We start from the raw sequence: 25,925 nt of genomic DNA, 5'->3' as shown, positions 1-25,925 counted from the left end.
TCTCAGTTATTTAATGGGACTGGGACAACTATTTTATCAACTTGATCGAGAAAAAGTGAAAGCATAGTTTATTAGGGTGTTCAAAGAGCCCTTACACTATAAAGAATAAGTTAAGTAGTCCCATTGCTTGAGAAGAAGAAAGCTGTGGACATATATCCCTACCTTGTGTTGTCATTGGGCAAGCTGTGGCTCTACCAGATTTTCTGAGTTGCCTTTAGAAGAGAATTGACTTGGGAAAGCTTACCCACGTGTAGGGTCTACCAGATCCCTTTCAGAAAGGAGGAAATCAGTACAGAACACCCTTTATTCTAATAATCTAATTAATCTAATTAAGCCTCTATTCTGCATATCCACAAAAAACTTATTAGAGATCTAACTCTTCCAAAATTAGTCCTAAGTAGTGCAGTGGAAGAGCCCTCTCTTATTAATTAGTGCTTTTCTTCCATCGATTCTGTGGGCTATGGAGGAGGCATAGGCATCATCCACTGACCACATGCATATTACACTTTGGCTCTCATTCATGAATCCCTGTCAAAGGCTTGAATGACACCAAAAACAATTTCATGGAAGACAGTAGGAGATTGACTAAATAAAATATGTACCATTAATAAGATCAGATATATGCAGCAATTAACAATTATGTTTATCTTTTAATATCAGTAATATGAAAATAACCTCTAATGCATCACTAAATGAAAAACAGAGTACTAAGTGTGATATGTGATATGATCCCTACTATATTTTAAATAATAGTGTATATTGTATGGAGAATAAAAGCCAAAAGGAATAAAATATCAAAATATTATCTTTGGATAGTAAGATTGTCATTAGTGATTTTTCTTTATTTCTCAAATTTTCTGCCTCGGTTGTTTTACTTTTTGTATTCAGAAAAGTTGACACATTTTATTTTGAAATTCTTCTTCCATTGTTTCTACCATTTAAAAATAACAAAGGGACTTAAGAATAATATAAAATATACTAAATCATTACCCAATAACGCTAGGGCAAGCCAAACAGCAAAACCCAGCATGTTATGGGAACACAGAAGACCTCAGTCTGAATTAGATGCAGTGGCTGCGAGGGAAGGCAAGGGGCTTCTGCAGAGGAGGGAGGTGTGCTGGCCACAGCACCTGCCTCCAGCTGTACCCCACACATACTCCTTAACAGGCTTCCTTCCTTCACCATGCAGCTATTTACCTCAGGGCCCTCTGTTTTTGACTGTAATATCAGTGGACTTTTTAATTAAGCTGGCAAATTTATTGTATATATTTATATTTTGTTAGTTTACATTAGAGTTCCTCAGGCAACAAGAACCTTTTCATACTAAGGACAGAATGCTGCCTCAGAAAAGTGCTGACATTAGTGATTTGCCTTTGGGTAATTTGTATTCTACACAAGATACCCAAGTCAGAGCTGCAGAGATTGCCTCCTTGTTATCTGTCTACAGCATGATGATCATTGAGCAGATGTCATGTGACTGGTACCTTCATTCACCCTGTCCACAAGCCTTAAAGCTCTGACCTTTGACATTGTCAGTGCAGATCTGTGTGATGCTGAAGACACATAAGTCCAAGTGTCCTTCACCAGCTTAGAGACACAGATTCTGCCTTCAGGCAGGCCCTACCACCTTTGCTCCTGAAGGGGCAATTTGTCCTGAAGATGTCCACAGCCTGCTAAGCTAAAAGCCTCATTATCATCCAGGTTAATGACAGAGTGACGAAAATTGTCAGGACAGGGGCTCTGTTAAGATAGAGCTTTTAGCTGGGCACGGTGGCACACTCCTGTAATCCCAGCAGCTCAAGAAGCTGAGACTGCAGAATCACGAGTTCAAACCAGCCTCAGCAAAAGCAAGGTACTAAGCAACTCAGTGAGATCCTTTCTCTAGATAAAATACAAAATAGGGTTGGGGATGTGGCTCAGTGGTCTGGTGCCCCTGAGTTCAGTGCCCAGTACAAAAAAAAAAAAAAGAAAGAAAGAAAACATGGAGCTTTTAACATGAAGAGCAGTAGAAAAAAGAAGCCAGTAACCTGATTAGTAACCAGATGGGGGTGTTCATGTCATTTGCTTTTCATTGTAGGAGAGGTGAGGGTTTTCCAGGTCTACAGTTTGTGTCGATGATACAGATGCTCCTTGAAATTCCAGACCTCTGTGTTTGAATTTTGATAGAACTGGAAAAAAAGGCCATCTTTTTAATGGTCTGTTCTTTTTTTCCACTTGTGTATATGGACCCCTTAATCTATAATCTGAAATAACCACTGCCCTGAGGTTTCTGGATTCCTAATTCCATGTTTTAGATTTCAGCTCAGATACCACCTCAGATTTAGGTTGTTTTCGTTATCCTCTGCTGCTGCTTTTATAGTGCAGGGGTGCTTAGCTAAACATGAAGGGGTGAATATTGAGTTTATTATCATGTTTATTATTTCTCACAACCATAATTTAATTATTGACTATATGCCAAGCCTATACTGGGTGTTTTGCTGATATTCCTTGTGTATCCTCATTGTATTTATGAATCAGGAGCAGTTGAGGCAGTTGAAACTTAAGATGGGGAAGTAGCCAGCACTGCACAGCCAAAAAGCAGGAGTATCCCAAAGTCCCATTTCAGGCTTAAAACTGCCTGATTTCAAACCTGTGTTTGTGACCTTACATTTTATTCCAGAAATTTCCATTTGTTTTCACTTGCATTTGTCATGGAACAACATTTGAAAGTTTATAATCAACTAGGAAAATGTGGAAAAAATTTTAAGAGAATCTATGGCAATTCCTGCTGCTGAGATGCCTCATCTCACTCTTCACTACCACATGCAAACTCCAGGAAAGTGCACAGGAATGTTCAGTCAAGTGTGTTTTTTATTGCTAGAGAGCATCTGTCTAAAAACCTTTCTTTCTGGTCTGCTGGGATAGAGAACGAGACTCCAAAAAAGGAACCATTCTCACCTCTGTGCATCAAGTCCTTGTTTACCCCAAAGCATTAGTCTATATCATTCTCTCCTAGGGTCCACAAAGCCCCTCAAGTCCCAAACCAGGCCTCCCTAAAGTTTGTGTTCTATGGAGAGAAGATGGCCAACTGTCCCCCAAGTGGAATCATGTTTCCTTCCCCTACCTTTCCACTTCTGTACTATTCATAGAGCTCAATGCACATGTTCAGTGGTTTTATTGCTTTATTGGGCCCCTCACCAAGAAGTTATGAAAGCATGGCAGGTAGTATGAAAGGGGCCACCGGTGATGTTGGGTGTTGTGGATGTGGATGTAGGAGTAGCAGGACTTTTGTCTTACTTCACTTTATGATTGACCTTAACCAACTGTCAGAAAACTGATGACTACACAGTTATCAGTCACTTAAATGTGAATTTTCCTGACAGAAATACAGTTTTTCTAAGGGACCTAATACTCTACTTAATTAATACTACTTTCTGACTATAAAATTTAACCTTGATTGTTGAGAGCCACAGCCAAAGGGGCCCCAGCAAACTTCCAGCTGCCGGCTGATGATTGGCTCACAGCAGCCCCAGCAACATCTAGCTGATTGGCTCCTCTGCGGTGATGCTCATTGGGCTGTTTCCCTGCCCTTTCAGACCACGAGCTGCTCATTGGGGGACTTCTTTGGCTCCGCCCACATGACCCAGCCAATCGGCCTCAAGAGCAGGAGGATTGGGGGAGGTGGAGAAGCTGGTGTTGGGGTGAGAGGCTTGTGGGAAGCCGGTGGTGGCAGTTGGGCTCTGAGGGTTTTTTTCCTCAGGAGCTGTTTTGTTTGAGGTGTGTAGTTCTAAAAATAAAGTTAGTTTCTTTTGACAAGTGGCTCCTGAATTGTGCCCAGCCAGACTGCGGCACTTGATAGTGATGCTATAATTAGAATATTATTTTCTAAGAATGATATCGTGGCATTTGGGATAACTGCTTTTTAGATTACCGTAATTTTCTTTTACTTCATAAAGCACTTCAAATGATGATTTATTTTTTAACTTGATGGTTTTAAAATCCTATCTGGATTCAGGGAGAAGGGTGGGTGCGAGTTGTATTCTTTCAGCCTCTTAAAACCAACACCAGGAATAAAATGTCTACGTTAGATGTTTACTAGTAATTATATCAGCAGTGTATAATTCAGAATCAAGTTCTGTTTTGCTTTCATGGTTCTTTTGGCAGTTCTGTTAGGGTGGCCAGTGGGAAAGATTTAGTATTGTCTAAATAGCTTCTGTCTCAGAACTCCAAAGGGACTGATGATTGAGCATAAGGTCGCATTTTAAAATGAGCTGAATTTTACCAGCCTAGGCTTATGCAGATGTTTTTATGAGACAGCTTCTGTATGTGCCAGGCTCCTAGACAGGGCATGTTCCATTCATATGTGTCCAGCTTGTTCCTCTCTTCCTGTCTTTTGTCCTCTTTCCCTTTTTGCCCTTCTTTCCTTACTTGCCTTTCTTTCCATTTGCAGTTTATATTAAGAAAATACTGGAAGAAAGGAAAGAAAAACATGAATATTAAAACCATAAAACTAACTTCATTGAAACATAAGTGTCAAATTTGGCTTTAAAATTCCTAAAGCCAAAGATAAAAAAGAAACAAATTGAGCTGTCAGTATCAAAAAGGAAGATATATATCGGCTCTTAAGAGAAAGTTAAATGTTAATAGTCCTGGTGGGATCCTCTTGTGTGTGATGTTTCTTATCTCTTGCTGCTTCTAGAAACCCCCCCACACCCTCCGAATTGAATTCAGGGGTCATGCTCACTAGGCAAGCACTCTACCACAGAGCCACATCCCCAGTCCCTAGAAATTTTGTCTTTAAATAGTTTGTTATGTGGTTTTGTAAACTCTTCTTTGGGTTGAATTTGATTGCAGATCTGTTTGCTTTCTGTACCTAGATGTTGACGTATTTTCCCAGATTTGGGAAATTTGGCACTGTTGTTTCTTTATTATTTCTGACTACCTTCCTTCCTTCCTTCCTTCCTTCCTTCCTTCCTTCCTTCCTTCCTTCCTTCCTTCCTTCCTCCTCCTCCTCCTCCTCCTCCTCCTCCTCCCTCCCTCTTCTTCTTCTTCTTTCTTTTTTTATTGAATTATGCAGATCTTAGTTCTATGGATAGTGTCCTATAATTCCTCTAAAATTTTATATATTCTTTTTCTTTCTTATTGCTTTTTGCTTCTCCAACTGGAATTAAAATATTCTGTCTTTAAGCTCTGATTTTATGCTTGATTATACCTGCTATTGAAGCTATTTTGCCCAGGCTGGTCTCAAACTGGTGGGCTCAAGTGATCCTCCCTCCTCAGTGCTGCATGGCTGTAATGTGTATCACTGCAGTGGATCAGCTGCACACTTCTATAAAATCATAATGGTGAGACCCAGAGCTATAGTGTATGAGAAAGGAGCTGCAGTTGGTTGGCAAGGTAATAACTAGGTATATGCAAAACATAGTTACCATTTTGAGATGTGTAAAAATAAACATGTATACTTAATGGATTATAGTCCAAAGAAGTATTCTACGGGAAATGAAAGCTGAAAGGGTTGTCCAAGGTAAGAATATGTTAGTTATCACGAATTGGGGTGAATGTACTTTGTATACATCCAGAGATATGAAAAATGGTGCTCTATATGTGTAATAAGAATTGTAATGCATTCTGCGGTCATATATAAATTTTAAAAATAATGTTATAATTTAAAGACTTGACTTGGTGCTTTATTTGATTTCAGCCTATTAATTAAATGAACTTTAGGAGGGGATTTTGCTGAGTCAACTGGAAGTTACTTCAGATCCATTAATCAAGGAATCAGGAATCAAGAATCAAGGAAGGAAAGATTTGAAAGATTTATCAGCCACCCTAGAGTGTGTGCATGTATATGTGTGGTGGGTCTTAGGGTTAAATGGAGCATTACAAAATTGGATAATCATCCTTCAATAGCCAGTTTAGGAAGAATATTGATATTTAAGTATAATGATTCTTCTACTGCATTACCTGTTTTGATGTGGAATGGCATGAATTAACTTGTGGCTTTTCGTCTTCTAGACCATTGCTCTTCCAGACAAGTGAACATGTAGCTAATAGTCCTGCACTAGGGGACATCATTCCGTTCAGCATCATTATTCAGTTTTTGTTCACAAGAGCACCTGCTGAGCTGAAATCTCCTTTCCAGGTAATACAGCAAAGCCAAAACCCTCTTGTGAGTCTTCCCTGTTAATTTGTGAATATTGAGCAACTTAACAACCTAGAAAATATTTTTTTAATTATCCACTGAATCCAGAATTAGCCCTTTAAATAATGATGTCACAAGAAGTTTATGTTCATAAATTTTTTTTGATGGAGGCCCCATTTTCTTTGCTCTCCCACCATCAAGTGGGAAGTTCTGAAGGTTCTCAGGAGTTAGGAAGGTGCCTAAAGCCTGTGCCACCTTTTACAAGCTTCCATCAGGCAGATGTGTGAGGGAATTTCACCTTGAAAATCCCCAATAGTGCTTTATTTATTTATTTATTGTTTTAATTTTTGATTTTTTTAAAGTTATAGATGGACACAATACCTTTATTTTATTTTTATGTGGTGCTGGGGATTGAACCCTGTGCCTCACACATTCGAGGCAAGCACACTGTCATTGAGCTATAAGTCCAGCCCCTAAGAGTGATTTTTGAACCAGCATTTACTACCATTTGCTGAAGAATGTATTCATACTCTTCTCTAATTGTGTTTTGATCCTGCAGAGGGCAGAATGGTCCCATGCACGCTTCTCCCAGTGGCTAGATGACCATCCATCTGAAAAGGACAGGCTTCTCCTCATCAGGTAACTCCCTGTGTTTTACGGTACCCACCTGGGATAGAAGCCCAAGGTAGGTGGGGGACACAGTGGGGATGAAGGGCAGTGCCTAGATAGACATGGACACAGGATTGCACCTTCTTAAGGCAGGTCACCTCATTGCATAGACCACTCATGCTAGAGCGCCCAGCTGTGAACCTTTGGGTATGGTAGTTTTGTCCTCAATATCTAATACTTTCAGTCCTTTGCATCCTATTTTGTGCCATTCCATACCCCATGCAGGAATGGCACTATGCACTTCCAACTCTAAAAACCAACCTGCACTCTTTGGCTTAACTCCACATTTTCTGTGTTATTTTCATGTGTTGCAGCTATTGAATTGGTGGAGCATAAATGTGAATGAACTTTAAACACTACCCATATATGAAATAATTGTTAGAAGGAGACAAGGACAACTTAACTATTTAGATTCTATGTGTCCTCCCATAGTGCCCTATGAGTTCACTGTGTATATATGTGTGTATGACAGCATGTGCACATGTTCAAACACACATACTGTATACTTCAGTTGTGCCGAAGTTGGGATGCTTTAACTGTTATCCTTCTTCCCACAATACTTTTTTCTGAAATTGCCCTCGCCAAGTCATCAAAGACCTCCTACCCATCAGAAATCTTCATTCCTAAACTGAGATGTGGCCCTTTCCTCTTGGAGCCTCCATGACCCCATGGACATGTTTATCTGTTTCTGTTATAACATCTCTGCCATTTTCCCCTTCTACCTCATTTGCTGAATTCTCTCCTTCCATCCATTCTTTGAATAATATCACTTCCCATATTTTGTTCTTGGCTCTTTTTTGACTCATTCTTTCCAAATGTTGGTTCCCGGATGAGTTCATCCAGACCTATGCCTGTTGTGGCCTCTTCTGTACTTCATGGCATCTGATATGTGACTTACTTGATTGCACAGGCCCTCAGGTATGTAAACTTGCTGTCATGTCACCACTTGAATGCCCCAAAGAAATCTCAGCACCAAAGTGTTCCAAATTGATCTTTTCTTTTGAACCTTATTCTACCATATTTCCTGTCTTGGTTGGGAGGTCACCATCACCTAACCAACCAAACTAGAAAACCTTTAAATCATCATTTGACTCCTCTATTACCTTTGTCCTCCAATCCAGTCAGTTGTCTCTGTCAAAGGGTTCTTGAAGCCATTCTCATCTCTGTCTAGGGTCTAGGGCCATGCCAGTTAGCCTGTGTTTAAGCCACAGTGTGGGTGATGAGCTGAGTACCCTACAGCCAGAATGGGGCTCATGGTGCTAAGGTGATTCTCAGCCCTGTTTGCTGAGAAGCATTTACAAAGCTTTGAAATGTCCTACTGCCTAGGCTACACTCTTGACTGCCTCAGAATTGCTGGTGCTATGGCCTCAGGATCTCTGTTTTTGTTTGTTTGTTTAATTGATTTTATATTTTAAACACAGGACAGCAGAATGCATTACAATTCTTATTAACATATAGAGCACAATTTCTCATATCTTTGTATATAAAGTATGTTCATACCAATTCATGCCTTTATGCATATACTTTGTTTTTTGCATTACAATTCTTATTACACATATACACCACAATTTTTCATATCTCTGTTTGTATATAAAATAGGTTGATATCCAGTTCGTGTCTTCATACATTTGGATAATGAGTCCATCACATTCCACCATCCTTGCTAATTCCCTGCCTCCTCCCTGTCCCTCCCTCCCTTCTTCCCTATCTAGAATTCATTTATTCCTCCCATGTTCTCCCTCCCTACCCCACTATGAGTTATCCTCCTTATATCAGAGAAAACATTCAGCATTTGTTTTGGGGGATATTCACTTAACATTATCTTCTCCAGCGCCATCCATTTACCTGCAGATGCCATGATTTTATTCTTTTTTATTGCTAAGTAAAATTCCATTGTGTATATATGCCACATTTTTTTTTTATCCATTCATCCATTGAAGGGCATCTAGGTTGGCTCCATAGTTTAGCTATTGTGAATTGTGCTGCTATAGACATTGATGTGGCTGTGTCCCTATAAGTATACTGTTTTTAAGTCCTTTGGGTATAGTCTGAGGAGAGGGATAGCTGGGTCAAATGAGTCTTTATATACCCTAGAGATTAGTGCTCTATCTGATGTGTAAGGGGTAAAAATTTGCTCCCAAGATGTAGGCTCTCTGTTCACCTCACAGATTGTTTCTTTTACTGAGAAGAATTTTTTTAGTTTGAATCCCATTTATTGATTTTTGGTTTAATTCTTGCACTATAGGAGTCTTATTAAAGAAGTCGAGGCCTAATCCCACATGATGAAGATTAGGGCCTACTTTTTCTTCTATTAGACGGAGAGTCTCTGGTTTAATTCCTAGGTTCTTGGTCCATTTTGAGTTGAATTTTGTGCCTGATGAGAGATATAGGTTTAATTTCATTTTGTTGCATATGAATTTCCAGTTTTCCCAACACCATTTTTAAAGATGATATCTTTTCTCCAGTGCATGTTTTTGGCACTTTTGTCTTATACAAGATAATTGTAATTTTGTGGATTAGTCTCTGTGTCCTGTGTTCTGTACCATTGGTCTACCAGTCTGTTTTCGTGCCAATACCATGCTGTTTTTGTTACTATTGCTCTGTAGTATAGTATAGCTCTTCCTCCTAAGGATTGCTTTAGCTATTCTGGGTCTCTTATTTTTCCAGATAAATTTCATGATTGCTTTTTCTCTTTCTATGAGGAATGCCATTGGGATTTTGATCAGAATTGCATTAAATCTTATAGTGCTTTTGGTAGTATGGTCATTTTGATAATATAATTCTGTCTATCCAAGGTCATCTTTGATTTCTTTCTTTAGGGTTCTATAGTTTTCATTGTATAGATCTTTCACCTCTTTTGCTAAGTTGGTTCCCAAGTATCTTATATTTTTTTTTTTGAGGTTATTGTGAAATGGGGTAGTTTTCCTCATTTACTTCTCAGAGGCTTTGTCACTGATATACAGAAATGCCTTTGATTTATGGGTGTTGATTTTATATCCTGCTACTTTGCTGAATTCATTTACTAGTTCTAGAAGTTTTCTGGTGGAGTTTTTTGGGTCTTCTAGGTATAGAATCATATCGTCAGCAAATAGTGTTAATTTAAGTTCTTCTTTCCCTATACATATCCCTTTGGTTTCTTTCATCTTTCTGATTGCTCTGGGCCTCAGGACCTCTTAAGTGCTCATCAGACAGGTCAGTTGTGGAGTCCAGACTATCACCCCCTGCCACAGTGAAACATTTCAGTTACCAAGTGAAAGACTCCACTAAGGAAGCTATAAGTGATCATTCAGTAACATCAGCTCATCAGCTTCGGAGAGTGGCACTGAGCCCTTGGGTATGGTGTCCAGGACTGTGGCTACTGTGTAAGCAAAGTTGATTAGCCCAGACCCCTGCCCTTCTTTCTTGCCCTTCTGAACTCAGCTGTGAGCAGTGGGAAAGTTTGCAAGGGGAGCTTCCCATCAGTTCCCATGACTGGTTTCACCTGCCCTCTGAAAAGGCTTTGGGTGTGTGAGGGAGTCTGGGTCTAGCCTAACTCAGGCATTATTTGCAGGGTCTCTGTGAATTTTTTCCTTGTCCCAGTGATTTACTCAGCTGCAACACACTTGATAATAGACAAGAATTCAGTGAATTGAGCAGGGCTCATTTTGTCTTCTTAACAAGTTGGAATGAGTTCATCTTCAACAGTTGTCCTGCTGTGGGTACATCACAAATCTGTTTTCTTTTGCTTCTCTTTAAAAATGTTCCTGAGTGATTTCATCAGCAGTGCTGTTGCTAAGCCTATTTTTAGCAACTGAAAATCATGCTCAGAAATACTGTCATGCCTTTTAAATAAGGACTAACCAGGCTTCTACAGTTGACTGATACCAGAACCTTCTTGCCCTGAACAGAAAATTTAGCCTTCCCTGGGGGATTCAGAAAAACTGCACTCTTGTAACCCAGATTGTTGGCAAGAAAAGGACCTTTGTTTCAGACAATATGCTTTTTAATGTATTACCACAAAACTAATTTCATTCCTGCATACCAAAGCATCACTTGGGTGAATTTCTTTCCCCTGTAGATAAACCCAGGGTGACAATTGCCCTTTAAATGTCAGCACATTCTTTTTAGCTTCTGGGGTAAACCTTGTTGTATATTTATTCTGTTTCTCCCAGCATAATCTGTTACTTGTCATAAAGTAGGGCAAAATGAGGCAAGTATAAGTACTGCTGCCGAATAAATGGCAAATAGTGAACTCTCCTGCCTTTGTTTCCTTTTGACACCAAATGTTTTTCTGAATCTTCAATGAATAATAGTCAAATTATTTCTAAAGTCAGAGTAATCACTGACTCATGAGGCCAGATGGGGTAAGTGGGGCAGATTGCACCTACTCAGACCCACCAGGCAGGTGCTGCAGATGTGTGTGCACCCAGTTCAGAGATGACTGCCTCGCTCATACCCGTGAGTCTGCCTGTGTTGAATGTGTTTTAGTAAAGATGCAGTAGGAGGTTTTGATGAAAACATTTCTCAGGATCTGCAGAATCAGAAAAACTGGCTTCAAACCCATCTACTTTTTTTGTAATTTTTTTTTTAGTTGTAAATGGACAGAATACCTTTATTTATTTTTATGTGGTGCTGAGGATCAAACCCCATGCCTCATATGTGCTGGGCAAGCTCTCTTACCACTGAGCTACAACCCCAGTCCTCCATTTACTTTTAGTATTGGTAGTGCAGCAGCAGTCCTTCTTACTGCAGTCCTCTCTGAGAACACTGAGGTCAGAATTGTTCAGACTTTATTAACATAATGGTACTTTATCTATACAGTTATCAGAAAATGCTTGACACCACATGCATTGGACTGCTTGCCCTTTACCCTCTTATCATGGGCTAGGAGCCATAATAAGTATTTTTTCAAAATTCCCAAATCCCTGTTGAGGGTCGGTGAAGTTTGGTCTCCCCTTCTTGTATTGTTATGTCACTGTATTCAAATTCTGGGAATCCTTAAATCATGTATGTACGTCAGTACTAATCACACTGAATGTTTAATGCCTGACAAAGATCAACTTTATTTTCTATGAAAACCTCTACAGGGTTTGTGTATGTCACATTGAGCAGTGTTGCCATGTTACACAAGCCATTCCTCTAGTAATAATTTGTGTTTTGTTTTTTCTCATTAAGGATAACTTCAGTAATCATCTTATTTTGGTTACAAACCAGAGTTGAAACTAACTCTTACATAATTCTTGGCCTGACTTTCAAGAAAGCTAATGTTTTGCTGAAGCCAATGAAGTAATTTAATAAGTGCTTGAAAATCTTGCTCTGATTTTATGTGGGAGGGCAGCTTCATCTGTTTTTCTCCCTGTAGTTCTGGTGGTGTTTTTGATGAATATAAAATAAAAAATAACTAATTTCTGAGCTGCTGAATTTTACATATTGTGTAATTTATATAATGTCTTATTCTTTTAAATGCAAATGAAACTGCCAAGTTGATTTTTGTGTATTAAACAGAATAGATATAATTCATTCACTCTGGCAGTTTCTATGAATTTCAACACACTTATTTCTTAGATCGATATATACATACACATATATACCATTTCTCAAAGATAATTTAGTCCTTGGGGGTGTCTCTATTATATATGAGTCTTCAGGACTTCACTTGTGGAATAGAGGCAGTTGCCCAGAACAGCATAGCAACTAGCAAAGTATTAAAAGTAACAGTTTTTTTCAGAGAAATAGCTCCATTAATGGTTGGCTTTGACATGAACTGAAGCATCTCACAAAACATTGTGCTCTAAGAGCATTAAATTCCATGTATATGCCAGTTAAGAATTATGTATTAGTGGGACTCAGGCTTAAGCATGTGAGCCAAGTAATGACATTACATCTTATTCAAGCAGCTGGTTTCAGAGGCCTGCCCATTCCTCCACATGTTGATTTAAAGGACTCATGCCCTGAACAGAGCATGGATCCAGCCTTCAGGAATCCCAAAATGCTGAGTCCTGCAGAGTCAAGGCTGTCGATACAGAAGTCAGATCTTTCCACAAATTTATGTGACTCCAAGATGATTTCTATTCTTTTGTGCTTCTAGGAGTTAGGAGAGGCTCTACTAAAAGGGAGCATTTGAAGCTGAGTTTAAGAGAAAAAGAGCTCTGCAATGATGAAAACAAGGAAGGACATTGCAAGGATAAGGATAATGCACAAAGGCCTAAGAGATTATCCTTATCTCATTTACCATGAGATGGTCAAAGATGAACAGGCCCTCTCCCAGCTGCTAACCTAATAGGGAAATATTTCATTTTCAGCAATGTATGAACAAATACTCTTGGTCTCTCTCTGAGTGGATAAGGGTTCAGACTAATAATCACAAGTGCAGTTTAGCTACATTGCACATTATTTGGTAATAAAAAAGAAAAATACCAAGTGATGTGAGGTCTTTTTAGGCCACATCAAACTGTCAGGAAGCCAGCAAGTGCGTGGAAAAGGGCCGGGTGGAGGTCTATGAAAAAGCTGGTACTCAGCTGGATGTGACTCAGGCATAGCAAATGTTATTATGCTTCAGGAGGAGAGCTCTTGTTGTAACGTAGGAAAGACTGACCAGGAGGGGGAAAGCCAGCACCAGGATGACCACCCAAGAGGTGACAGCATTCTTCAGGACACAAGACAGCAGGGGTTCAAATAAGCGAAGTGAAGATAGGGACTCTGTGTAAATATGTGAGGTGAATTTATAGGAGTGAAAGAGAACTGATAGAAACCTTAAGATGCTGGTGTCCTCTGTTAAAATAAGGGAAGGCTTGGTACGTGAGTTTGAGGGATACCTGGAAGCAGATGTGTTAACCATGTCCAAAGACAGTAAACAGAAATCAGGAAGGTGGTCAGGGCTGGAAGAAAGAGATATATGAGAATTATTGCTGTATGAAGGTGATTGATGGTAGAAGACACTGCAGATTGGATGATTTCAGTGTTTGGGAGAAAAAGAAAAAGAAAAACCAGTTCAGAATTATATATTAAATGGGACTTGAGACTGAGTATGTGAGTTAAATAATGGAATTAACATCTTTATAGAAATGCTCTACTTCAAAGTGTGAAATTTTGAAGAAAACAGTGTCACAAAAATTGATTTGTATACCTTGCACTTAAGTAGGCCAAAATGAACAGTCTTAGAACTATTCTTTTTAGCTTCCACTTAACCAGATGATGTAGGTCTGGGAATGGCAAATTTTCCAAAAAGGGTCAGACACATTTTAGATTTTGGAGGCTCTATAATCTCTTCCTGAACCATTAACTTAGCCATGGTGATGTAAAAGCAGCCCTAAACCATAGATAGAACGAGCAGAGAGTGACATTTTGCCTACAGGCATTTGCTGATCCTGATATAATTCATGAAAAAATACCATCATGAATTTACATGGAACCACGTACCCTTGACTAAATTCAGACTGCTTCTCATCACATAACTTTAAAAAAGAGAGTCCTATAACATTCTAGTTGTGGATTGTGTGTAGTCCATAAAATATTGTGAATATCATGTACCTACTAGTGGTTAGCATACATGCCAAAGGACCCCACCCCCAGCACTCCTAAACATGTCTTTCCAAGGTGTCATCTTCTGTGAATACACACAAACTATGTGCAGCTTTCAGAGGTGTCTTCAGTAGGGAAGCAGGGGGGAGGGAAACAACACATATTTAGAAGCCAGAGAGCCTATGACTAGATCACTACATAAAATGCAGATTGACAAAGTTTTCAGTTTTGCATTTTACTTTGTAGTTACATAGTAACACTATCATTAAATGTTTGAGGCTGTGGGTTACTTCCTGTGTGGTATAGCGTTCCAGAAATGGATTTATTTCTATTTTTTAAAAAATACTATTTACCCAAACTGTTTAATGTGGGTAATGTTATGATACTGTTTTCATTTTGGTTTCAGGGGAGCCCTGGAAGCTTATGTTCAATCAGTGAGAAGTAGAGAAGGCAAAGAATTTGCACCAGTGTATCCCATAATGGTTCAGCTGCTTCAGAAAGCTATGTCTGCTCAATAATAATGTAAAACCTTCGTTAATCTACATACTGCACTAACCCAAAATATGCAGTTACTGTGCACTATTGTTGAAGATTGTAAATGATCTTGTCCCATTTCTCTTTAACATTTTGACTTTAGATGCCAAACTAGGATCTTCAGCACAACCTCATTGACCTGACTTTTCCAGAAATAATCCAACTTTTTTCCTTCTGATTTCAGATTTTTGTAATAGACTAGCTGAAGTTTCTTTCCCATCACATTCCCCTATGGTTACAGTCTTTACTTTTTAAAGGGATATGATCAAGTGATAATACTAGGTACTCTGCTTCCCCCAACCTGCCTGCTTCTGCATTAAGTGTGTAGGCCAGTGGTTCCCAAATAGGACTGCATATTCACATTGTCAGGGAAATTTTTTAAATCATGAGGCCTAAGTTTCACCCTAGTTGATACATTTTGGAGTGGTGGAAACTAGACATCAATATTTCTAAAAGCATGTCCCTAAAGTGATTCTAATGTGCAGCAAAGTTTGTTAACCAGTGGCACATCCCAAAGCTCAGACCACTAAATGTTCTCTAAATGTCAAACTATAATAAAGCAAGGTTTTCTTTATACTTTGTCATTTTATTGAAAGCAGACATTGGTGGTTCAACCTTGTAACAAAGATGACAAGTTAAAAATAAATTTTCTTCTACCAGAGTCTCTATAAAGTCCTCATTTGTCTATTGCTCTTGCCCCATTAATTTTAAAAATGCGTCAATACCCTCATAATTATAAAATAAAGTCTGTTTTCCATCTCCTGATCATGTTATTTTGACAATTCATATATAAAATTTAGTCCAGATTAATCAGAAGTCAGAGATAAACTTTTTTCATTTTATTTGAAATAATATACAAGAATATAGTGTGCAAAATTGAGGGGCAACATCATGAAGAAGTGTAAATGAACTGAAATCAATTTTACAGTTGTGATTCCTAACCAGAAAACACCACTTGGTAAGTAACATGAAAAGCCATGATTGTAGCTCAGAGCAAAAGCAGCTGTATTGCCAATGTATTTGCTCTAATTTTAGACAGTTGGAGGAAAAGTAAAGTGCAAGTGTTGCACTGCAATAAGTGCAAAGTCTGCCCCCACCATAAAGATATGATGACAAAACATATTTAAGATACGTGGCTGAGGAGATATAGAACACAAAGTTAAAAAATACAATGGTGTCGGACTGTTAATAGCACCATTACAGTGACTATATCCCAATGCTATTAACTATAACTTTACCTTGGCCCAGGATAGGTCTCCACTGCAATAATGGATTAGTGCTGCCACCTGCTGCATGAACTCAGCATGCCTGTGGTAACTGCAGCAGGTGGCATTTTTTGCTGGGACAGCCATACCATCCACTTTCCACATGTTACACAGTCTCTTGGCACTGGCCAGACTAAGAGCGCCTGTTTGGCACAGATGCTGGGCCACGTGGTGGGTGCTCACAGAAAGGCCAACCCCAGCTTCTGCTTCATTTCATCTTGTTTACAATACAGATTAATAAGCAGTAAGGAGCCAATGTATAGACAGCAGTTACATATTTTTAAATTCCCCTTTGATACGATTTAAAATAAAACAAGTATACACTTCTCCTCTCTTTCTACTATACTTTTAGCACCACAGGATATCAATTTTCAAGCCTATATTACCTGATAGACATATATGAAGTTTGGAAGGAAAATAAGGCAATTTGGTTTACAATGTTGATAGTTTTAGCATACTTAATGCTCTAATGGAGAAAGCAAATCCTCACTCATATTATTAAATCATTTCAAGACTCAATGCTATCAGTATCTTATGGTCACACGAATTCAGGACAAATGGTGAGACCTGGATCTTCTTAAGTCTTTCCATCAAGAGTCAATGTTTATGCAACTATAGACTTAAGAACATAAGCATCCTGGTTTAATGTTGTTGTGAGCCCTGTGGAAATAAAATTAAACTCAGTGAATGTTTAAAAATCAATACATAATAATTCTATATATGAAAGCTCAGATGTGTAAGATAATGTTTATAAATTTACTATTTAAAAAAGATTGCTTTCTCAAAGATCATTTTAAATTTTGTTAATACTTTATAAAAGATGAGATGGATTAGGGCAAACATAAAAGAGATACAGGTCAAGTCCTACCACATGAAATTCTAAACTAATGAAGTTTAACTTCCAAAATCAAGTTCAGCCACCTTCTCACCTATTACTTTAAAACTTTATGCAGATGTGACCTGCATGTTACTATAGAAATAGGCATAAATATATAGAATGAATTTAAAATGTCCTTTTAACCAGCCCTCCTGTTAACTACTGACCTCTCTTCCTTTTTTTAGTGAAGAGCCCAATCTGCCCTATCATGTGACATTTTCTTGTAATTGATCTAAAAACAGTAAACATAAAAAATGCTAGTCTAGTAATAGAAAGTTTCTAAGAAACAAGTCTATCTGAAACAGCATTATCATGATACAAAATTGTTTACCACCATTTCTGGGCCTATATCCTCTTTTGAGGTTTTTAATCTAAAAATTCTGTGCCTATGGCAGAAGTGACCCCTGGATGTCAGTATACACCCACACCAGTTTCTCACCAATTACGGACAGAAAGGCTGGTGAGACCTGCCACCAAAATTAGACAAAATTTCTACTGTGGTATTTAATAGGTTAATAATGCTCATCTTTCAACCCAGCTAGAAATAAAAACTATCTTTCTACCTCAATATTTAAGACAAACATTCTTTATAAATTAGCTTCAGATTTCTATTTGCATACTAAGGGAGTGAATGCACAGAGAGTGTTTCCTCATATGATATGAAAATATTATTAGATTATAAAGTATAAAAATGCTAAGAAATAGCATCAATACAACCTTGAAAGGTTGTAACAACTGCTCCATCACTGCAGCACAACTATGGGGATAAATCAAGATCATTTTAAACAACTACTTGCTGAAACGTACTGAATTGGTTCTTTTCCTTTTCCAACAATCAGGATTTAAACGTTTTTGTTCTTCAGCCAAAGCCTTTGCTTCTAATGTATACATCCTTCTCTCTTCATTCTTCATTTTCTTCCACCTGTCACCAAGGATCACACTTATGGCTCTGTAAAATAAATATTTACACAATGTTGAAGACAAGAATTTTTCACGAAATTCACATCAAGTGCTGCAACTTGAGGCAGAATTATAGTTAAAGACAAAAATCTTGTCCAACATAAAGAAGGGAAAAGGTCAAGGCTGTCAGTCATTTCCAGCAAACTCCCAAGTCATACGGTCTATTTATCATAATCTTGACATTTAAAGCCTCCTTGGAATCATGCCAATATTCTCAATTGCAGAAAGACATCTAAAAGGGCCAGAAATCAGGTATTTTAAAAAGGATCGATTACCACTGGATCTATCTTGGTATACCAGCTTTTAAAAGATGTTTAAGACATAAAAGCAGACAGTATGCAGTATCAGAATAAAGTATTCAACTTGTATTAAAAACTGGCTGTACTTCTAATATATCAGTTATGATCAATGTCATTTTTTATCCATGCAACCATAGTGATTAACTATGCTTGCCTTAATGTATATCTTATGATGTTCTTATCATTTAAACTGGATTAAAATCAAAAGGTTAAGAAGTCAAATTAATAGGATGTATCGTGATAGAAATTTGTAACTATTTTCCTATTCATACTTGTCACTCTGCTACCAAGCCTATTAAAAGTCTCACCCCAGGTCACACAGACATAACTCTTCTTCTTTTCTAAGAGTGCCTAACCATTCCATGACACTCACACAAGACAGAAAACCTTGGAATGACTACACAAGTACAAACAAGTGATTTTATACTGATAAGGAAGGTAGACTGCCATCTATGCTTTAAAAGATTGTAACCACAGATTCTCACAAAGAAATACATAGTAAGTATATTTGTCTTTTGTCAACTATGTCAAGGTGGTTAAACATTGCACTATCTTCTTTTATTAAAAAAATTTTTCAATAGTTTTAATGGACATAGGTACCATGTAACAGTTGATTTATTTGCCACTTAAACCAGTAAAAACTATTCACATACACACCCTTATCTCAATTTTACAAAATATGAGATGTTTTTGAATGGGGTGGTTATGTAATCTTGAGAAACAATTTACTCCTTAAGTTAAAACACCACATAGATAATGAAATGTGCACAACGTTAAGACTATTATCTATATTCCCTTTCTTTTTTTTAAATGTCTTTATTATATTTACTTATTTTTATGTGGTGCTGAGGATCGAATCCAATGCCTCACATGTGTGAGGCAAGTGCTCTGCCACTGAGCCACAACTCCAGCCCCTATATTCCCTTTCTTTATAATTATAAAATAAACACACTGTCTAAATATTCAGTTTTGTAATGAATTTTTCATCCAGGTTGATGTTTATACCAACTTAAAATAAACTATATATCTCTCTGAACTATCTGTTTTCATGTCTACTCTCTCAGTTTGCCAAATAAGAATCTCTTTATTCACTGACTTAGAACATCTCTCTATTGGAGAAAGGGAAAATAATCCTTTTTTCTGTGTGTGTGATACTGGAGATTGACTGCAGACCTCAAACATGCTAGGCAAGTACTCTGTCACTGAGCTACATCCCTAGCCCATAAGTTCACAAATATGTGATTTTTTTCCCCCTTCAATTTAAAGACAGATAATCTCTGATATCCTTTGATGTTAGATGATGATTAATAGATCACATGGAAGCAATGCTAAAATGCAAAGAAAAATAAGACCTATGAGCAATAAAGGGAATAATCTGACACACAGCCCCTAAAAAACAGAAATATATATATATATATATATATATATATATATATATATATATGTAAAAACGAGATTTATACTCTTAATCAAAACAGTTCATTTATCCAGAATTATAAATAAATTTAGAAAGCATCCCTGCTGACACTCAGGGGTGTTAGGGGACAAGACTGATTAATGTGGTATAGGCACAAGAATCTAGTAGCTACATGTCAAAGGACACTAACAATTCAGTACCAGATATGTGCAACAAGAATGCAGCCCTGCACCTGTTACTAACACTCTATGGATGGTTTCTCAGATAAAAAAATTACTTTAAAAAAAAAAAACAAGAAAAGGTAAAAGTTGTTCTTACAAGGTCTTTAAAATTTTAAGTATATTTCAATATTACATATTACTCACCAGAGAAAAGACTTCCAAACTGAATTTTTAAAAAGCACTATAGTTAAACCCACTTTTTTTTAAACTGATGAAGAAATGGAAGACTAGAACTTTAATGTCCAAAGTCACACAAATGACAGACTCAGGAGTTCAAAAACTGCACTGAAAAGGCCCTTAGAATGCTTTACTCAATAATTCTATCCTACAGATTGTAAAGAAGTAACCAGATGCTAAGCCAAAGCTATTCCTGTTACTTATAATATTTTGTAAGGGAAACTGTGTATTAATGCAAAGATGCATGTAGGATGAGAAGCTTTTCTTCTAAAACGTAAATACTACTTAAGATCTCAAAACACTCAAATCTGAATTTACAACTGAATTGTGTGATTAATCACTTATGGTACCAAAGGTAAATGAAATGGCTGTTTTGAACATTAGAGAAATAGGAAGACTAGAAGAAGAGAGCTTTAACATAAAGAGAGAATATGATTCGTTTGAGAGTGACAAAGGACTCAGATGAAGTAAGGCTACAGGAAACAGTAGGCAAGATTTGAGTTCATTTTTATTTCTGGGCTCTACTGAAGACGACTCAAAAGTCAATCTCTTGACAAATCTGGCAGCTTAGACAAATTGCCAATGGTTGCACATTCCATATTAAGACTCGGTTATAAAATCCTTGAAATATGACACAAGATAGTGCTAGATTTCTTTGATAAAGATACAATCTACCAGGTAAATGATATTCTTATTTTAAAAGGTAGATCCTTGCCACTGAAAGAGCCCAAGGTATTATCGGTCCATTTATTGTAAAGTAAAACCTGACCCAAAAAATTCCACTTAAACTTACTTTAAGGTCAACCTAATAGGAAGAATTCAATTAAAGCTATTGAAAAATAAAATTTATGTAATATCCCAGTTACCGTGAAGTGTTCTGAAATATTAATAATTATAATCAGAATTATTACTATGTTTACCTGTTATCTTTCCCTGGATACATCTGAGTATATTCAACTCTGTATTTTTTGGCAAAAAGCATGAAGGCATTCATTGGTCTTTTGCACTTATTAGGAGAAGTGGCACTCACAGTCCCTGAGCTGTGGTTTTTGACAGCTTTAGCATACAAAGAATTGGAAGAGAGCTGTGATGATCCAGGTGAGCCACAGTTTTTACTGAATCCAGATCCTGCAAAGTCTTGACCACCAGGTCCTCCACAAGACAAAGATGCACGACGCTGACGAGCCATACTACTTAACACATAAACTGCAGAAGAATCCATAGGTGTGAAGTCATAGCTAGAAAATTTAAGAAATTTTATTAACATGATTTTAATTCAATTTGGATTATCCAAATTCTAAAAAAAACAGGATAAAAAATATCCTTAACATCTGATTAGAGAGTTAACACATCTTTCCTTATATAGTTTTTCTAACACTACTTTTAACTTTTGCCATCAATAGTTGCTTGTATAATAAAACCTTATGTATGCATTGACTAAAATAATTCATTTTTTAAAACTCTGCAAATCATGAAAAAGTTCGAAACAAAAAAGACTCCAAATCACCCAAAAGAATCTAATTGATATATTTTATTCATAGTAACTCCTTCAGATTCCACAAAACCCATTTATCCTTCAGATTCATTTTTTGATAAATTTGACAATCTGATTTTGTAGCCTATGGGAACCTAAATCTAGAAAAATTAAAAATGGGATAGCAGACAGATACCAGGCCTAAGGACTAACTACTACAGAGGACAAAAGGTTATATAAGGGCAGCCAAAAGCTGTTAATGTGGCTAACGGAACTTAAAGAGCACTATAATCTGGTAATCTGAATAGGTACAGAGTCCCCAAACAGGCCCTTTCAAGAATTATAACATAGCCTAGTATATTAAAAGTTCATAATAAAAATACACCTTCAATCAGGAAAGGCCCTGTTTTCTTTTGTAAATTCAGTTTTACATAATCATGGAAATAAGCTGTCCATATTCTGTTTCCTTTCTTCACTAAGTTTGCTTAGAGAATACCATTACTCCCTCCTTTTATATGAAGAAAACCCTGAGACAAAGTATTATTCACCCAATGCCACACTAGTAGGATCCAAATCCAAGAACTGTCCCTCTCCAAAGCCCCAGGTCTCTTCACCAATACATGGGGCATTGCCATTGACTATAAACTCAAGGTAAACAAACATTGAGAATATTAGCTGAAAATATGACTAAATGTAAACTAAAACCTAATGATATACCAGTCAAAATAATTAATTTTGCTTCAACAGTGTTAACTCTTCCTATACATTCTACTTTCTTGTCAGAAAACCTTTTTATTCAGTGTTTATTCAGAACACAGCTGTTCCTTTCCCTGAAACAGAAATTCTAGCAATACATCAAAACAAGCTGATATTAGCTATAGGAATAGCATCTGCCCAATGATGCTCAATCACAAACTGTGTTTACAAGCTTATCAATTTATTGTTGACTTCTGGCTCTTACCAAGCTAGAAACAAATATCCTTTTCTGAAAATCATGATCCATAATCCTGCCCTGAATCCCTCCATGTACCTGAGAATTTATTCTAGGTTTCTCCTGGACTGTTTGTTCTACCTCTCTTTCCTTTCTGCCCTCCCTATACCAATAATCATCTCCCTAAGCACCCACAAATCATAATCTAATCATGATGAAATACTCTTGAACAGACTGGAAGAATTAAATGAAACAGAGGCATACCATTTACTATAGTGAAAATGATCTCTACCAATTTTCAGCCATGCAAGCAATATCTTTGTTCTTAAAGGTACTACATGAAATAAACATACTTATGACTCCAATATTAATAAATGTTGGGGAAAACTTATGTCTCCAACATTAATAATGTTGGAAAATCTGTATTATTTTCCATAGATAAAAGAGCTTAAGCCCCTCCCATATAGTTTAGAAAAATAGCAAACTTAGGCACTGTAAATGAATAGGACACAAAATTACTCATCTATACCAAAGAAAATTATAATTTAAAAAACCAAAGACATAGAGTAAGATAATTACTAAAATTTGAAAACTCCACCATCTAGTGACACAAATCTATCCTCTATTTCCATTATGGATACAAATAAAATATTCAAAGAACTAGACTGGAAGCTAAGAAGCATGTTCATGTCTTAGTTCATTTTTAAATTAATTCTAGAGAATGTAATTGGGTTCAAATCCCAGCTCTGCCACTTACTAGTAATAGGACCTTTCCAAGTAAAATAAAACATCTAGCCTCAGTTTATTAACTGTAAAAAAGATTAATAGAAACTATAGCAATGTTGCTGAGAAAAAAATAAATGTAAAAGGCAGATGCTGGCACCTAGTGTACTCAATTAATAGTTATCTATCATTATCTTAGAAGTAACTTAGATTAGTAGGTAAGAGTACTAAATTCTTTACAAGGTCAATGCCTGAACTGGGCATGTTACCTTAAGATCCTCTCTCCCCCCACATCCCCACACAAAGAGAGTGATGAAGTATGAGTAAATTAACATATAGTAGAATCTCAGTAAGTTATCACATTGCCTGAAAAAAAAAAGCTTTACAAGGTCCAAAGTGACTGTTATAGCCCTGCCTGGTACTTCAAAGGTTGGCCTCAATTATCAATTTCTCAGAATGGGCTTCTTCAAATTCTGCTCTCACTTCTACAGCACAATCATAAATTGTGTTTAAAAGCTTATCAATTTATTGTTGACTTCTGGCTCTTTCCAAGCTAGAAACAAATGTCCTTTTCTGAAAATCATGATCCAAAATCCTGCCCTGAATCCCTCCATGTACCTGAGAATTTATTCTAGGTTTCTCCTGGACTGTTTGTTCTACCTCTCTTTCCTTTCTGCCCTCCCTATACCAGGCATCATCTCCCTAAGCACCCAAATCATAATCTAATCACAATAAAAGTTCAGTCAGCTTCATACTCCTTTTTCATGGCTTCTCATAAATGAAACTGCCAGCTTCCACTCCTTTCAGGGAGAGGGAAGAAGGCATTGCTTTTATATTGCAGACACTCAACAGTAAAATAAGACCATTGGCTATGGTCATCTTAATGGTATTATTCAAAAGGAAGATAAAAACTTGGGACTCTAAGAAAAACAAGAGGTAGATAGCCAAGTTTTCCTTTTTGCTTTAAAAGTTTTGCATCATGCAATACTTGATATATTAAAATGCATGTAACAAAAGTTATGAAGCATAAAAAGAAATACTAGTGAATCCAAAATCTAAATTAAATTGAGTACTTCTAATATCACTAAAATTACAAATTTACTATCCCCAAATAACTACTCTCCTTAGTGGTTTACCATTCCTTCATTCTCTCAGTAATTTTATTATAAAACTAATATACTGGTTATAAACAGTATAGTAGCACCTTTATTTTATTTATTTGATTTTATGTGGTGCTGAGGATCAAACCCAGTGCCTCATTTGTGTGAGGCAAGTGCTCTAACACTGAGCCACAACCCCAACCCAAGCTGTTCATTTTATTAACATAATAATGTTTTGTGTAAAAGACTTAATAGGACTGGCTGGGCAGGTGACTCAAGCTACTACTGGGGAGCCTGAGGCAGGAGGATCACAAGTTCAAAGCCAGCCTCAGCAGCTTAGCAAGTTCCTGTCTCAAAACAAAAAACAGGCTGGGAATATGGCTCAGTGGTAAAATACCCCTGGGTTCAATTCCTGACACAAATATATATATTTTTTATAGGCCTGACAACTATCCTTTCAAAAATCTATTTACTGGGTAGGCCTTTGACTGCCACCTAGAACCTGAATTTTAAGAGAATTCTCATCATTTCTACAAATAATAATACTTTACTATGCTTAAATTGTGTACAAATAATACTCTGAACACCAGATTTCCTTTTGAAAGTTTGGAATCTGGGTACATTCCAAACACAGACAGCCTATGTGACCAGCTCCCAAAATTCTGGGTCCTGAGTGTCCAATAAACTACCCTGGTAGAAAACATAAATAATGTCATAATTCACTGCTAGGGGAACAAAGAGTTCCCTGAATGACTCCATTGGGAGAGGTTCCCTGGAAGGCTAGCTTCATCCAGACTTTACCCCCTATTTTTTCCCTTTCTCTATTTTGTATTGTACTCTTTTGTCTTAATAAATCATACTCATAAGCACAAGTATATGCTAAGTCTTGTGAGATCCAACATGGGGATGGTTTGGGAAACCTGACATGATTATATAATATGTACCATATATAATATATAAAGCTTATATAATAAAACATAATTACATATATGTTATCAGATACATTTCTAAAGAACAGGATTCCATAAAAATGAATTATACTGTATATGTTTCTAAGACTAATTTTTTATTTAACATTGTTTTAAAAATAGATCCATGTTTTAAAATGCATAGCTAAGGTTCATTCATTTTTCCACAGATAGAAAGAATTCCACTCTAAGATTGTATCACAATCTTACATGGTAAAATCCAATTGTTATTAATATTGTTTCCACATTTTTGTTGTCATGAGCAATATAGCTATGAACTTCTTTATGTATCTCCTTTCACGAGCCTACAAAAATTTATTTCTCTAGGGTATATATTATAGGAATAGAACTGCTGATATTCACTATTACAATATAAAGTCAAACTATCTCCCCATACTTTTCTATCTGGTTACATTCTTACCAAAATATAGGAATAATCACTGATATACACACTAAAACATATGTAATCCTTAAAATTTGTCTCATTTTCTACAGTTTTTCAAAGAGTATATTTAGATCCAATTACTGAGCAAATGGCCTATGTCAAGCCCTATGCTGATTGCTTTTTAAATAATAGCCTCAATTTTCCTTATAATAAATGTAATAACCTTACATTAAATAGAATAAAATGAAATCTATATGCTAAGAAACTTGAGAATTCTCTACTTTGGGCCCATACCTACCTATGG

At 36.9% G+C, this 25,925-nt stretch overlaps 2 protein-coding genes across 5 annotated transcripts in view; one reads left to right on the top strand and one right to left on the bottom strand.

Annotated features, from left to right (window-relative positions):
- Cog5 (component of oligomeric golgi complex 5) overlaps positions 1-15,485 on the top strand; it is a 300,246-nt gene extending 284,761 nt beyond the window's left edge. The window contains exons 20-22 of the mRNA XM_005319450.5: positions 5,995-6,121; positions 6,681-6,760; positions 14,697-15,485. Coding sequence (XP_005319507.2) covers positions 5,995-6,121; positions 6,681-6,760; positions 14,697-14,808 — 319 coding nt within the window. The 3' untranslated portion in view covers positions 14,809-15,485. The remainder of the gene's footprint in view (positions 1-5,994; positions 6,122-6,680; positions 6,761-14,696) is intronic.
- A 156-nt stretch (positions 15,486-15,641) lies between these two features.
- Hbp1 (HMG-box transcription factor 1) overlaps positions 15,642-25,925 on the bottom strand; it is a 31,050-nt gene continuing 20,766 nt past the window's right edge. For all 4 annotated transcript variants that reach the window (XM_005319454.4, XM_005319455.5, XM_013356033.4 and 1 more), the window contains 3 exons: positions 20,961-21,278; positions 17,774-17,915; positions 15,642-16,749 (listed from right to left, as the gene is read on the bottom strand). In XM_005319454.4, the coding sequence (XP_005319511.1) occupies positions 16,732-16,749; positions 17,774-17,915; positions 20,961-21,278 (478 nt within the window). In that variant the 3' untranslated portion in view covers positions 15,642-16,731. The remainder of the gene's footprint in view (positions 16,750-17,773; positions 17,916-20,960; positions 21,279-25,925) is intronic.

Source organism: Ictidomys tridecemlineatus, chromosome 2 (assembly GCF_052094955.1).
Source record: "Ictidomys tridecemlineatus isolate mIctTri1 chromosome 2, mIctTri1.hap1, whole genome shotgun sequence".
NCBI lineage: Eukaryota > Metazoa > Chordata > Mammalia > Rodentia > Sciuridae > Ictidomys > Ictidomys tridecemlineatus.
This window is presented reverse-complemented; position numbering and strand designations above follow the sequence as displayed.